General features: G+C 42.4%; 1 protein-coding gene across 5 annotated transcripts in view; it reads right to left on the reverse strand.

Annotated features, from left to right (window-relative positions):
* The window catches only part of VWA8 (von Willebrand factor A domain containing 8), a 137,245-nt gene that overhangs the window by 90,343 nt on the left and 33,854 nt on the right, over nucleotides 1-13,048 (reverse strand). For all 5 annotated transcript variants that reach the window (XM_058184493.1, XM_058184495.1, XM_058184494.1 and 2 more), the window contains exons 15-17: nucleotides 7,811-7,979; nucleotides 7,570-7,647; nucleotides 68-183 (exon numbers count right to left, since the gene is read on the reverse strand). In XM_058184493.1, coding sequence (XP_058040476.1) covers nucleotides 68-183; nucleotides 7,570-7,647; nucleotides 7,811-7,979 — 363 coding nt within the window. The remainder of the gene's footprint in view (nucleotides 1-67; nucleotides 184-7,569; nucleotides 7,648-7,810; nucleotides 7,980-13,048) is intronic.

Genomic DNA, 13,048 nt, shown 5'->3' on the forward strand with positions numbered 1-13,048 from the left:
ACCCCAATATGCCAAGAGCTACATATATATATATGGCCTACAATATATATCTTCAAGAAAAACCTACCTAGAAAGACAAGCTTTGTGGATAGCGTGGTGGAGGCTCTCATCCGGGTAGTGAGAGAGACGCCGACAGATTCTCAAAAGCTGGCGGGTAGATAAGGAGGCGGCCAGAGATTGCGCCTGTTAATGAGAAACGAATTTAATTTAATATATCTTTTCAGAGAAGATAAAGTCCTTTCAAAACACCCAGCACTCGGTGGAAATGTCACCAGATACCAGGCACGTGCTATCCACATGTGGCGGACATGTGCAAAAGCAAAGATACATTGGACAAAAATATAGACATGGTTAGAAAAAAATGTTAAAGCTGCACATAGATTATAAGACAGAAATATTTTTCTTAGGCGTAATACCAGAAAAATACGATAAGGGGAATTTGTATTTAATACTGCATGTTTTGAAAGCAGCAAGGATCGTGTTTGCACAGTACTGGAAAAATGAAGAAACAGCGGGAGAGGGAGATGTAATTAAAAAAAAGTTAGTGCAGAAATGGACAGACTGACATTTTAAAAAAAAATTCTATTCTATTCTATTCTATTCTAAAGAGAAAACAAAAAAGATACAGAGTATTTTTGAACATGGGACTTGTTTTACAAATGGTTGGATAACAGAAGTAGAAATTAGGATCTGGAAAAGTATTATTATGTAAGCAAATTACAAAGCACTTATGTATCTTAAATGAAAATGTATAAATAAACTGTTAAAAACAACAACAACACCCAGCACTTGGCAGAAGAAGTTTTCCCCAGTCTGGTGCCCTCCAAGGACCTTCAACGCCTATATTTAACCTCTGGCACAGTTTTGGAGGGGAGCAAAGGAAAGAAAAAAAATGTGATTTAAAGGCATGGTCTCCAGTGACTTAAATACAAAACTGATCCTAGTTTTGAAGACCATAGACTACACCAGGGGTAGTCAACCTTTTTATATCTACCGCCCACTTTTGTATCTCTGTTAGTAGTAAAATTTTCTAACCTCCCACCAGTTCCACAGTAATGCGCTGTGTATCGTCGTTTGCGCATGCCTCTTGCGCATTGTGAATTCGGTTGGGGGTGGGCAGGCGCCAGCTATCAGCCCTGCTTGTCTGCTACAGCTGGGTGGTGTGGGGGGCGATGCGCGAGCTACTCCGGGACGAGGGTCTTTTGTTTGCGGTCGCACTATAGCGCCATTTAGTTTCACTTACGTAACGTGAACTAAACTTATGCGCGGGCGATACAAATAGTATATTTTCAGAAATTTAAATTGTCACGGGGAATTTTATGAAAACTTAATGAAAATGTTTTTAAATAATGCTATGAAAATTTTTTAAAAAGTCAATTAAATTAAAAAAAAGGAAAGTGCTTCAGTATCGGACAAAACCCCTACTGCCCACCATGAAAGCTGGAACGCCCACTAGTGGGTGGTAGGGACCAGGTTGACTACCACTGGACTACACACCCTAGTGCAGGGGTCTCCAACCTTGGCAACTTTAAGACTTGTGGACGTCAACTCCCAGAGTTCCTCAGCCAGCTTTGGTGGCGGAGGAACTCTGGGAGTTGATGTCCACAAGTCTTAAAGTTGCCAAGGTTGGAGAGCCCTGCCCTAGTGTATATCGTGAAGGAGGCAGTCCAGGTAGTCCTTAATTTACAACAGTTCATATAGTGACCGTTCAAAGTTACAACAGCACTGAAAAAAGTGACATGACTAGTTTTCACACTTACACCCGTTGTAGCAACCCCATGATTATGGGATCAAAATTCAGACAACGGGTTCACACTTATGACCATTGCTGTGTCCCAGGGTCACGTGATCCTCTTTTACGACCTCCGGGCAAGCAAAATCAACGGGGGAAGCCAGATTCACTTAACAACCAAGTAGCTAACTTATCGACTGCCATGATTCGCTTAACAACGGGGGCAAACTGGGGCAAAACTCACTCACCAAACGTCTCCCCTGAACCGCAGACATTTGGGGCCCCGTTGACTTTGCTTTGCAGAAGGTCGCAAAAGGGGAACCACGTGACCTTGGGACACCACAAAGGTCATAAATCTGAACCCGTTGCCAAGGCTCCGAATTTCAATCAGGAGATCGCAGGGAATGCTACCAAGGTCGTAAGTGTGAAAAATGGTCGTAAGTCACTTTTTTCCAGTGCCCTTGCAACTTCGAACGGTCACTAAGTGGAGGACTACCTTTATGAAGTTATGTGAAAGTAAAAGTGTGAGGTTGAATGTTACGATCTTATTCTACTTCTAGTCGCCTTTTCGCTCTTTTTTTCCTTTCTTTTCTTTTTTTTCCTTTCCCCTCCTCCCTTTTTTCCTATTATTTGTTTTTGTGCTTTTGTATTTTATATTATTAACTGACAAAAAAGACAATTTGGAGACCAAAAAAAAATAAAAAAGGAATGAAAGAAAACCGATCAGGTAATGAATGCAGGGCTTTGTTACTGTTGGGGCAACCAAGAGAATTTTTTCCCCCTAAGTAAGCAAAACGGGAATGCAAATGGTAGGAATTAAAAAAAATAATAATAACTGATTGCAGCCCTTATCTGTCGCTTTAACAGCTGAAGGGTTAAGCTTGCATTGGCCCGGCATGTTCAAATCTTTGAGGGTAAATCCAGCTTGCTGAGATTAATGTCTTATTAAGCTGTCTAGCATTGCCAGACAGATGGAACGTGCTGGGAACTAAAAAGGAATAAAGCAAATTCGCTGTAAATTTTGCCTTCTCTCTCAAATATCAACCTAATTGGAAACTTTGCTTTGAAATAGCAATGCTCTGGTGGCTATCATGCCACCTCTAAACTCCAACCTGCGTCAATGGAGATTTTCAATCATCCAAGCCACGGTTGTCCCAAAAGCGCTTTTTCAAAAAGCAACTGGACTTTTTTTTTTAAAAAAAAATCCCTAAAAACATTTCGCTTCTCATCCAAGAAGCTGCTTCTTTTGAACTGAAGAAACTTCTTGGGTGAGAAGCAAAATGTTTTCAAGAGAAAACAAAACGAGGAAGTCCAGTTGCCTTTCGGAAAAAGCACCTTTCATCCAATCTGTGTTAATTAGCTATTGTAATTATCTGAACCGTGGAAAACCAATCTTTTCACCTGAATTTGTTCTCTGCTGATTTTTGCCTCCACTTAAGGCAGAAATGAAAACAAAACAACGCACAAGGATACCAAGAAGACAATTAACGAAGACCAGGAATGTCCAACCTTGGGAATTTTAAGACTTGTGAACTTTGACTCCAATGCTGGCTGGGGAATTCTGGCCAGTGAAGTCCGCAAGTCTTAAAGTTGCCAAGGTTGACAGCCTTGATGATAAGATTGGATAGGATAGAATGCAGAATTAGAATAGGATTAGAATTAGAATAGAACAGAATAGAATAGAATGCAAAATAGAATAGAATGCAGAATAGAATAGAATAGAATGCAGAATAGAATAGAACAGAACATGACAGGACAGGACAGGACAGGACAGGACAGGACGGTATAGAATAACAGATTTGGAAGGGACCTTTGAGGTCTTCTAGTCCAACCCCCTGCTCAAGCAGGAAACCCTGTACCATTTCAGACAAGTAGTTGTCCAGTCTCTTCTTAAAAACTTTCAGTGTTGGAGCATTCACAACTTCTGGTGGCAAGCTGTTCCACTGGTTAATTGTTCTCACTGTCAGTTCTAAGTTGCTTCTCTCCTTGATGAGTTTCCACCCATTGCTTCTTGTTCTACCCTCAGGTGCTTTGGAGAATAGCTTGACTCCCTCTTCTTTGGGGCAGCCCCTGAGATATCGGAACACTGCTATTATGTCACCCCTCGCCCTTCTTTTCTAGACATTTTTCCAACTTGTAAATCTGGCTCAAAGAAATTCAAACCAGTTTATATCCAACAGGAAGATTCAATGTTAGGACAGAGATCATGTCTAATGGGAAGAGCCATTTGGCATCCTGAAAGAGTTCGCAACTGGATTTGTGAATCAGCACATATCTGGAAGCTTCTGGTTCTTATTTTTCCCCCCGCCTTAAGTATCTAAGGCCTGAAGTTTAAGTGGCAGCAACGAGCCAACTATTTTTATCATTTCCCCCCCACGTGGATGGTTTGTCACTATAAATCTGTTGAGAAGCATCTCCTCCAGGGCTTAAAAGTGACTCATTTCGATGTCATAGCCTCGGGACAATTTGCCATTTCAAGAAAACTGTCCTGAGAAGGCCTACTTTTCAGACTGGCTCAGACTGGAAACAATTCTGACACAACACGGTATTGACGTGACACGCACAACGTGAATCTTGCAAGCCACACACCTGCACGATGTTATTTTGTTTTCTTAGAACAGGGGTCTGCAAACTTGGCTCTTTTAAGACTTGTGGATTTCAACTCCCAGAGTTCTGTCTGGGAGTTGAAGTCCAGAAGTCTTAAAAGAGCCAAATTTGCAGACCCCTGTCTTAGAACAACGCGTAAAATAAAGGAGCGATAAAGCGTTTGTGTAAAAGCTAACAAAGTCAAGGGGTTCCTTTTTTTGTTTTCCCCCTGGAAAGATCAGCTCAAGTTTCTCACAAGCAAGCAGCTAACTACAGCTCATCCTCGACTTACAAGTTCGTTTAGTACTGAAAAAAGCAACTTATGGCTGTTTTTTCACACTGGCGACCGTTGCAGCATTCCCATGATCACCTGAGCAGACTTCAGAGGGGCTTGGCAACTGATTCATATTTATGACGGTCGCAGTGTGCCCCGGGGTCACGTGATTCCCTTTGGCGACCTTCTGACAAGCAAAGTCCACGGGGAAGCCGGATTCACTTGAACAACCGTGTTATTAACTTAACAACTGCAGGGATTCACTGAACAACTGTGGCAAGAAAGGTCGTAAAACGGGGCAAAGCTCACTTAACAAATGTCTCACTTAGCAACAGAAATGCTGGGCTCAATTGTCGTGTCCCACTCCTCCGCTGACGGCCGGGTCAGGGAAATCCGAATCAGGCTTGCCTCTGCAGCTCTGCCCAAAGTCCTAGCAAAGTCCTCAAGGCAGGCAGGAGACCAGAAAGTGACTTCAGCAAGATAAGGTAGACTTTGCCTGACTCAGAGAATGCCAGAAAGCAGATCCTTTATATAGGCCATGGGGTGTGGCTCCATGACTCAGCACTCATTAAGGCCTGCCCCTCCCTTCCTTCTGTTGCCTCCGCCTATCCAGTCTTCTGATGCGAGGGTCACTCCAATCAGCAGCTGTTGGAAATAAACCCTCCTCAGGCTCACATGCTGTGGAGGAGGGGGAGGGGTCTAGCTGCTCCGTTTGCCTGGGCATGGAGCCAGGGCTGGGACCGGGAGGTGCCCCCTCCTCTGCAGCTTGTCTGGGCATGGAGCCAGGGCTGGGGCCGGGAGGCATACATTCCTCCGTGTTCGGGAGCAGATAAGCAGACCCCAGCTGTGGTGAGAGCGGACAAGCCACAACATCAGTTGTGGTCGTAAATCAAGGACTACTTGCGTGATCCTTTTGCGCCCTTCTGACAAAGTTAGAAGCCAGGTTCACCTTTAGCAACCGTGTGGCTAACTTAACAAGTGCAGTAATTCACCTGACGGTCTTGGCAAGAAAGACTGTAAAATGAGGCAGAGCTCAGTTCACAACGGTCTTGCTTAACAATTTATTTTTATTTTTTTTATTTTATTCAATTTTTATACCGCCCTTCTCCCGAAGGACTCAGGGCGGTGTACAGCCAAGTAAAAATGGAAAAAACAATGGAAATTTGGGGTTCAGTTGTGGTCGTAAGCCGAGGATTAGCTGCTTTCGGAGCAGCGTGCCTGAACCTTCCCGAGTTGGCAGCCTGGCGTGGATGGGTGGTGAGGAAGAGGGATGGTTTTGTGCGAGGGGCAGGTATGTGCATGTGCCCGCAGCTTCATTTTATGAGCGGCGGATGCGTGGGGCTGCGAACGCCGGCACTGGGCCTTACCTGCCTTTGGAAGTACAGCTTGGAGGTGACTTACTCCAGGTAGTTAAGTCGCAACAGTGGGGCTGCAGGTGTCAGCATCGGCTGCTCGTGTGAGTTGAGCTGCGTGCGTGCATGCGCCAGCCCGCCGTTCATACAGCCCGGTTGCGAATAGCATGGAAACCTTATTATTATTATTATTATTATTGTTATTGTTATTGTTGTTGTTGTTGTTGTTGTTGTTGTTGTTATTATTATTATTATTATTATTATTATTATTATTATTATTATTATTATTATTATTATTATTATTATTTATTTGATTTTTATACCGCCCTTCTCCCAAAGGACTCAGGGCGGTGTACAGGCAAAAATAAAACAAACAATACAATATACCATCTAAAATGCAGATTAAAAAACTTATTTTAAAATTAGCCTGATGGGTTAAAATATACTAGACTAAAAACCCCATTTAAAATTAGTTAATAAAAATTTAAAATTAATAAAATTCAGTTCAAGCCAGCCCCGCGCGGATGAAAAGGTGTGTCTTCAGTTCGCGGCGGAAAGTCCGAAGGTCAGGTATTTGGCGTAAACCCGGGGGAAGTTCGTTCCAGAGCGTAGGAGCTCCCACAGAGAAGGCCCTGCCCCTGGGGGCCGCCAGCCGACATTGCTTGGCGGACGGCACCCTGAGAAGTCCCTCTCTGTGAGAGCGTACGGGTCGGTGGGAGGCATGTGGTAACAGCAGGCGGTCCCGTAAGTACCCAGGCCCTAAGCCATGGAGCGCTTTAAAGGTCATAACCAACACTTTAAAGTGCACTCGAAAGGCCACAGGCAGCCAGTGCAGTCTGCGCAGGAGCGGTGTTATATGGGAGCTACGCGTAGCTCCCTCTATCACCCGCGCAGCTGCATTCTGGACTAGCTGAAGCCTCCGAGTGCACTTCAAGGGGAGCCCCATGTAGAGAGCATTACAATAATCCAAGTGAGAGGTAACGAGCGCATGAGTGACTGTGCACAAGGCATCCCGATCAAGAAAGGGGCGCAACTGCCGAACCAGGTGAACCTGGTGGAAGGCCCTCCTGGAGACGGCCGTCAAATGATCTTCAAACGACAGCCGATCATCCAGGAGGACACCTAAGTTGCGCACCCTATCTTTTGGGGCCAATAACTCGCCTCCAACAGCCAGCCGCGGCTGCAGCTGACTGAATCGGGGTGCCGGCATCCACAGCCACTCCGTCTTGGAGGGATTAAGCTTGAGCCTGTTTCTCCCCATCCAGACCCGTACGGCTTCCAAACACCGGGACAGCACTTCAACAACTTCATTGGGGTGGCCCGGGGTGGAAAAGTACAGCTGGGTGGCTTTATTAGCTTTCACACAAACTCTTTATCATTTCTTTAATTTATGCGTTGTTCTAAGAAAAAGATAAATAACAGCGTGCAAATTTAGCAGGATACACCATGCCTAAAACAGGCACATAAATCTTAATATGTGTTAAATAGCGTAACGTTGCTCCCTGAGATTCTGCAAAATTCTTGATGGGTTCACCAATGGTGTGTGTGTGTGTGTGTATGATTTTAGGGATTCAATAACGGACAAGCAAGAGGAAGGCTCAAAACATGGAAACTTCAAAACTCACGGTGGGATCATTGGTCTCGCGAAGCTTGTGGGTTAACTTCAGCAGCTTCTCGGCCGAGGCACGGGCCACATTCGGAGCCTGGAAGAAATAACGTAACTTGATGGAACTCCTCAACTTACGACTTACATTGGAGCCCGAGATTTACGTTGCTAAGTGAGAAATGTGAAACAAGCAAAAATCAGACTTTTAACTATTGTCACTGGCCAGAAAAAGAATCTGTAAAATAGAAGACAACACTTACCATCTCTTTAATAACTTTAATTTCTTCGTTCTTGCTCAGCGGCTTCATATAATGGAACAGGAATAGCGTTAAGAGCTCGGGGCTCAACCACTGCTGAGTGGTACTTCCGACAGGAGGCGGTTCTGCCAGAGCGATTACTCTGAAGGAGGGATGGATGGGAAAAATAGCCCTAGGAGAAAATAATTTAAAAGAACAAAAAGAACAATACTTAAATTGTTTTGCCTCGCAAAGAACTGAAGGGGCAGTTGTTTAAAAGCAAGATCTTAGTGCAAAGAATACATGCTAAATTCTAATTATGCAGATTTATTGCTCATGCTTATACACAAGAATCAGGGGTGAAATGCTATAGATTGACTCCAGTTCGGGCGAACCAGTAATGATAAAAACTACCGAACTGGTAGTTAAAAATAAGCTACCGGTTCATTTGAATCGGTAGTTTAAGAAGCTACCGGTTCGGGCGAACTGTTAGTTAAAAAAGACAATGAACCGGTATTTCTGACGATCAGCTGTGCAGCGGGGTTTAGCTTTACTAGAAAGCAGAAAATCCTGCTTTCTAGCAAACCTAAATTGCACACCACAGCTAATCCCCCCCGCCTCGATGTTCTACTTACCTTCCCAAGCCTCCTTTCAGCGCGCAGTGCACATGCGCACGCAAGGTGTGTTTGGCACGCAGAGCGCATGCGGGACCAGAGAACCGGTAGCAAACCGGTTTGGATTTTACCACTGACAGGAATCTATTTTAGACAATTGTTAGCACTAAACAGGTGCTAGATAAGAATGAACAGAATTCAAGAGGTGGTTGGACCATTTGTGACAATGTAATGAGCCTAGGCTGACTGACTCCTCTCTTCACTCACCCCTAGGCTCTGCCTGTTCCTCTACACAGTTTGTTTCTGCATTTCTGTCAGAATTAGCAGGGACCTTGGAGGTCTTCTAGTCCAACCCCCTGCTTAGGCCTGAAACCGTACACCACTTCAGACAAATGGTTACCCAACATCTTGGATATGACTATGACTATCATTAAGTGTTGTACCTTACGATTCTTGATGAACGTATCTTTTCTTTTATGTACACTGAGAGCATATGCACCAAGACAAATTCCTTGTGTGTCCAATCACGCTTGGCCACTAAAAAATTCTATTCTATTCTATTCTATTCTATTCTATTCTATTCTATTCTATTCTATTCTATTCTATTCTATTTATTTGCATTTATATCCCGCCCTTCTCCGAAGACTCAGGGCGGCTTACACTATGTTAGCAATAGTCTTCATTCTATTTGTATATTTTACACTTATTGCCCCCAACAAACTGGGTCCTCATTTTACCTACCTTATAACAGATGGAAGCCTGAGTCAACCTTGGGCCTGGTGGGACTAGAACCTGCAGTAATTGCAGGCAGCCACAGAGGCCCTACTCTATTATAGAGTCTATTATATCTATATTCTATTCTATTCTATTCTATTCTATTCTATTCTATTCTATTCTATTCTATTCTATTCTATTCCAATTCCAATTCCAATTCCAATTCCAATTCTATTCCTATTCCATTTCCATTTCCATTCCATTCCATTCCATTCCATTCTATTCTATAAAACTTCCAGTGTTAGAACATTCATAACTTCTGGAGGCAAGTTGTTCCACTGATTAATTGTTCTAACTGTTCATGACTTGGTCCCAAAATAAATTCCCAAACTACCATATATATTTTTTTCATACAATTCAGTAGCCTGAACTGATTAACCTAACCGGGCATTAACGATGAGATCTGAATCAAACCCTTACCTAGGCGTGTAATCACTCTTAAAACAGCCTTTCATGTATGTCGACTAATTTCCCTTCTCAACGGATTACCAGCAATTAATTATGCCCAATCAACTGGAGCGAGCCAGAGAAGTAAGCCGAGATGACCCATTTCTTCAAGCTGACTCTGGTGCTTGGATTAAACTGAAGCCATAGTTAACAGAAGACTTCCTGTTTCGAAGTATCTCTAGTGGGACTCCCACATTCTGTAACAGCTTTGTTCCTATGCCATCCATCTGGTAAACTTGCAGGATTTTCGTTTTTCTCGCCATGTACATGTGTACAGCCGAACTAGACTGTCTTGTTTCTCTGTGTCATAGAATATATGTGGGTACCAGTGGTGGGTTGCTCCAGTTCGGGTGAACCAGTAATGATAAAAACTACCGAACTGGTAGTTAAAAATAAGCTACCGGTTCAAATGAAGTTTAAGAAGCTACCGGCTCGGGCGAACTGTTAGTTAAAAAAGACAATGAACCGGTATTTCTGACGATCAGCTGTGCAGCGGCTAAATTGCACACCACAGCTAATCCCCTCCCCCCTTGATGTTCTACTTACCTTCCCAAGCCTCCTTTTGGCGCGCAGTGCACATGCGCACGCAAGGTGTGTTTGGCGCGCAGAGCGCATGCGGGATCAGCAAACCAGTAGCAAACCGGTTTGGATTTCACCACTGACAGGAATCTATTCTAGACAATTGTCAGCACTAAACAGGTGCTAGATAAGAATGAACAGAATTCAAGAGGTGGTTGGACCATTTGTGACAATGTAATGAGCCTAGGCTGACTGACTCCTCTTTTCACTCACCCCTAGGCTCTGTCTGTTCCTCTACAGTTTGTTTCTGCATTTCTGTCAGAATTAGCAGGGACTTAGGAGGTCTTCTAGTCCAACCCCCTGCTTGGGCCTGAAACCGTACACCACTTCAGACAAATGGTTATCCAACATCTTGGATATGACTATGACTATCATCAAGTGTTGTACCTTATGATTCTTGATGAAGGGATCTTTTCTTTTATGTACACTGAGAGCATAGGCACCAAGACAAATTCTTTGTGTGTCCAGTCATGCTTGGCTAATGAAAAAAATTCTATTCTATTCTATTCTATTCTATTCTATTCTATTCTATTCTATTCTATTCTATTCTATTCTATTTATTTGCATTTATATCCCGCCCTTCTCCGAAGACTCAGGGCGGCTTACACTATGTTAGCAATAGTCTTCATTCTATTTGTATATTTTACACTTATTGCCCCCAACAATCTGGGTCCTCATTTTACCTACCTTATAACAGATGGAAGGCTGAGTCAACCTTGGGCCTGGTGGGACTAGAACCTGCAGTAATTGCAGGCAGCCACAGAGGCCCTACTCTATTATAGAGTCTATTATATCTATATTCTATTCTATTCTATTCTATTCTATTCTATTCTATTCTATTCTATTCTATACTATACTATTTCTATTCCAATTCCAATTCCAATTCCAATTCTATTTCATTTCCAATTCCATTCCATTCCATTCTATTCTATAAAACTTCCAGTGTTGGAGCATTCACAACTTCTGGAGGCATGTTGTTCCACTGATTAATTGTTCTAACTGTTCATGACTTGGTCCCAAAATAAATTCCCAAACTACCATATTTTTCCCCCCACACAATTCAGTAGCCTGAACTGATTAACCTAACCGGGCATTAATGATAGATCTGAATCAAACCCTTACCTAGGCGTGTAATCACTCTTAAAACAGCCTTTCATGTATGTCGACTAATTTCCCTTCGCAACGGATTACCAACAATTAATTATGCCCAATCAACTGGAGCGAGCCAGAGAAGTAAGCAGAGATGACCCATTTCTTCAAGCTGACTCTGGTGCCTGGTAATCATAAACTTGGATTAAACTGAAGCCATAGTTAACAGAAGACTTCCTGTTTCGAAGTATCTCTAGTGGGACTCCCAGATTCTGTAACAGCTTTGTTCCTATGCCATCCGTCTGGTAAACTTGCAGGATTTTCGTTTTTCTCGCCATGTACATGTGTACATCCGAACTAGACTGTCTTGTTTCTCTGTGTCATAGAATATATGTGGGTACCAGTGGTGGGTTGCTCCCGGTTCGGTCCGGTTCTTGCAAACCAGTAATAATGGTGGCGGGAGAAACCGCCCACCTGCCCTGACATCATCACTGATGATCTGCGCATGCGCAGAAGTGTGAGAGAGAGCGCTCCCATTGCGAACCAGTAGTAAGGTTAAGTAAGGTGGGTATGTGGGTATATGCATAATTATCTATTTCTCTTATCTATCATCTATCAAACTATCATCTATCTATATCTACATCTATATCTATTTATCATCTATGTATATTTCATCTTTCCTATCTGTCTGTCTGTCTGTCTGTCTGTCTGTCTGTCTGTCTATCTATCTATCTATCTATCTATCTATCATCTATCTATCAATCATCTATCTCTATCCATCTATCCATTCATCTATCCATCTATATCCATATTTCTCTCCCTATCATTTCATTCTATCTATCTATCTATCTATCTATCTATCTATCTATCTATCTATCTATCTATCTATCTATCTATCTATCTATCTATCTATCTATCATCTATCTCTATCCATCTATCCATTCATCTATCCATCTATATCCATATTTCTCTCTCTCCCTATCATTTATCATTATATCTATCTATCTATCTACCTCTACATCTATCTATCTCTACATCTATCATCTATGTATATTTCATCTTTCCTATCTATCTATCTATCTATCTATCTATCTATCTATCTATCTATCTATCTATCTCTATCCATCTATCCATTCATCTATCCATCTATATCCATATTTCTCTCTCCCTATCATCTATCATTTTATCTACCTACCTATCTATCTTTATCTATATATACATCTATAGATACATCTATCACCTATGTATATTTCATCTATCCAATCCATCCATCCATCCATCCATCCACCCACCCACCTACCTACCTAACTAATGAAATATTGGAGGCAGTGACCCTTTGAGAGCCGTATGCAACAATATTTTTATTTTTTTTATTTTTTTATTTTTATTTGCATTTATATCCCGCCCTTCTCCGAAGACTCAGGGCGGCTTACACTGTGTTAAGCAATAGTCTTCATCCTATTTGTATATTATATACAAATTTAAAATTTAAAATTTCATTTTAACGTATGCTGATTGCTATACATTCAAAGTGGCAATAAAGTTATTCTAAGTTCTTTGCCAGTTGGCCCAAGAGAATTGTTTATTCCGAGGCAAAAGATTTAGTCCAACTCTGGCCTGCAGGAATAACGTACACAAATTATACAGCGGCGAATCCTCTTTTTTTTGTTTTGTTTTTTGGAAAACCCAAACAAAAATGCCAAAGGGTCAACTGTTGAAAAGGCTCCTGCAGATCAAAGCTTTGAAGTTCAAAGGGGGC

Source organism: Ahaetulla prasina, chromosome 5, assembly GCF_028640845.1.
Source record: "Ahaetulla prasina isolate Xishuangbanna chromosome 5, ASM2864084v1, whole genome shotgun sequence".
NCBI classification, from domain to species: domain Eukaryota; kingdom Metazoa; phylum Chordata; class Lepidosauria; order Squamata; family Colubridae; genus Ahaetulla; species Ahaetulla prasina.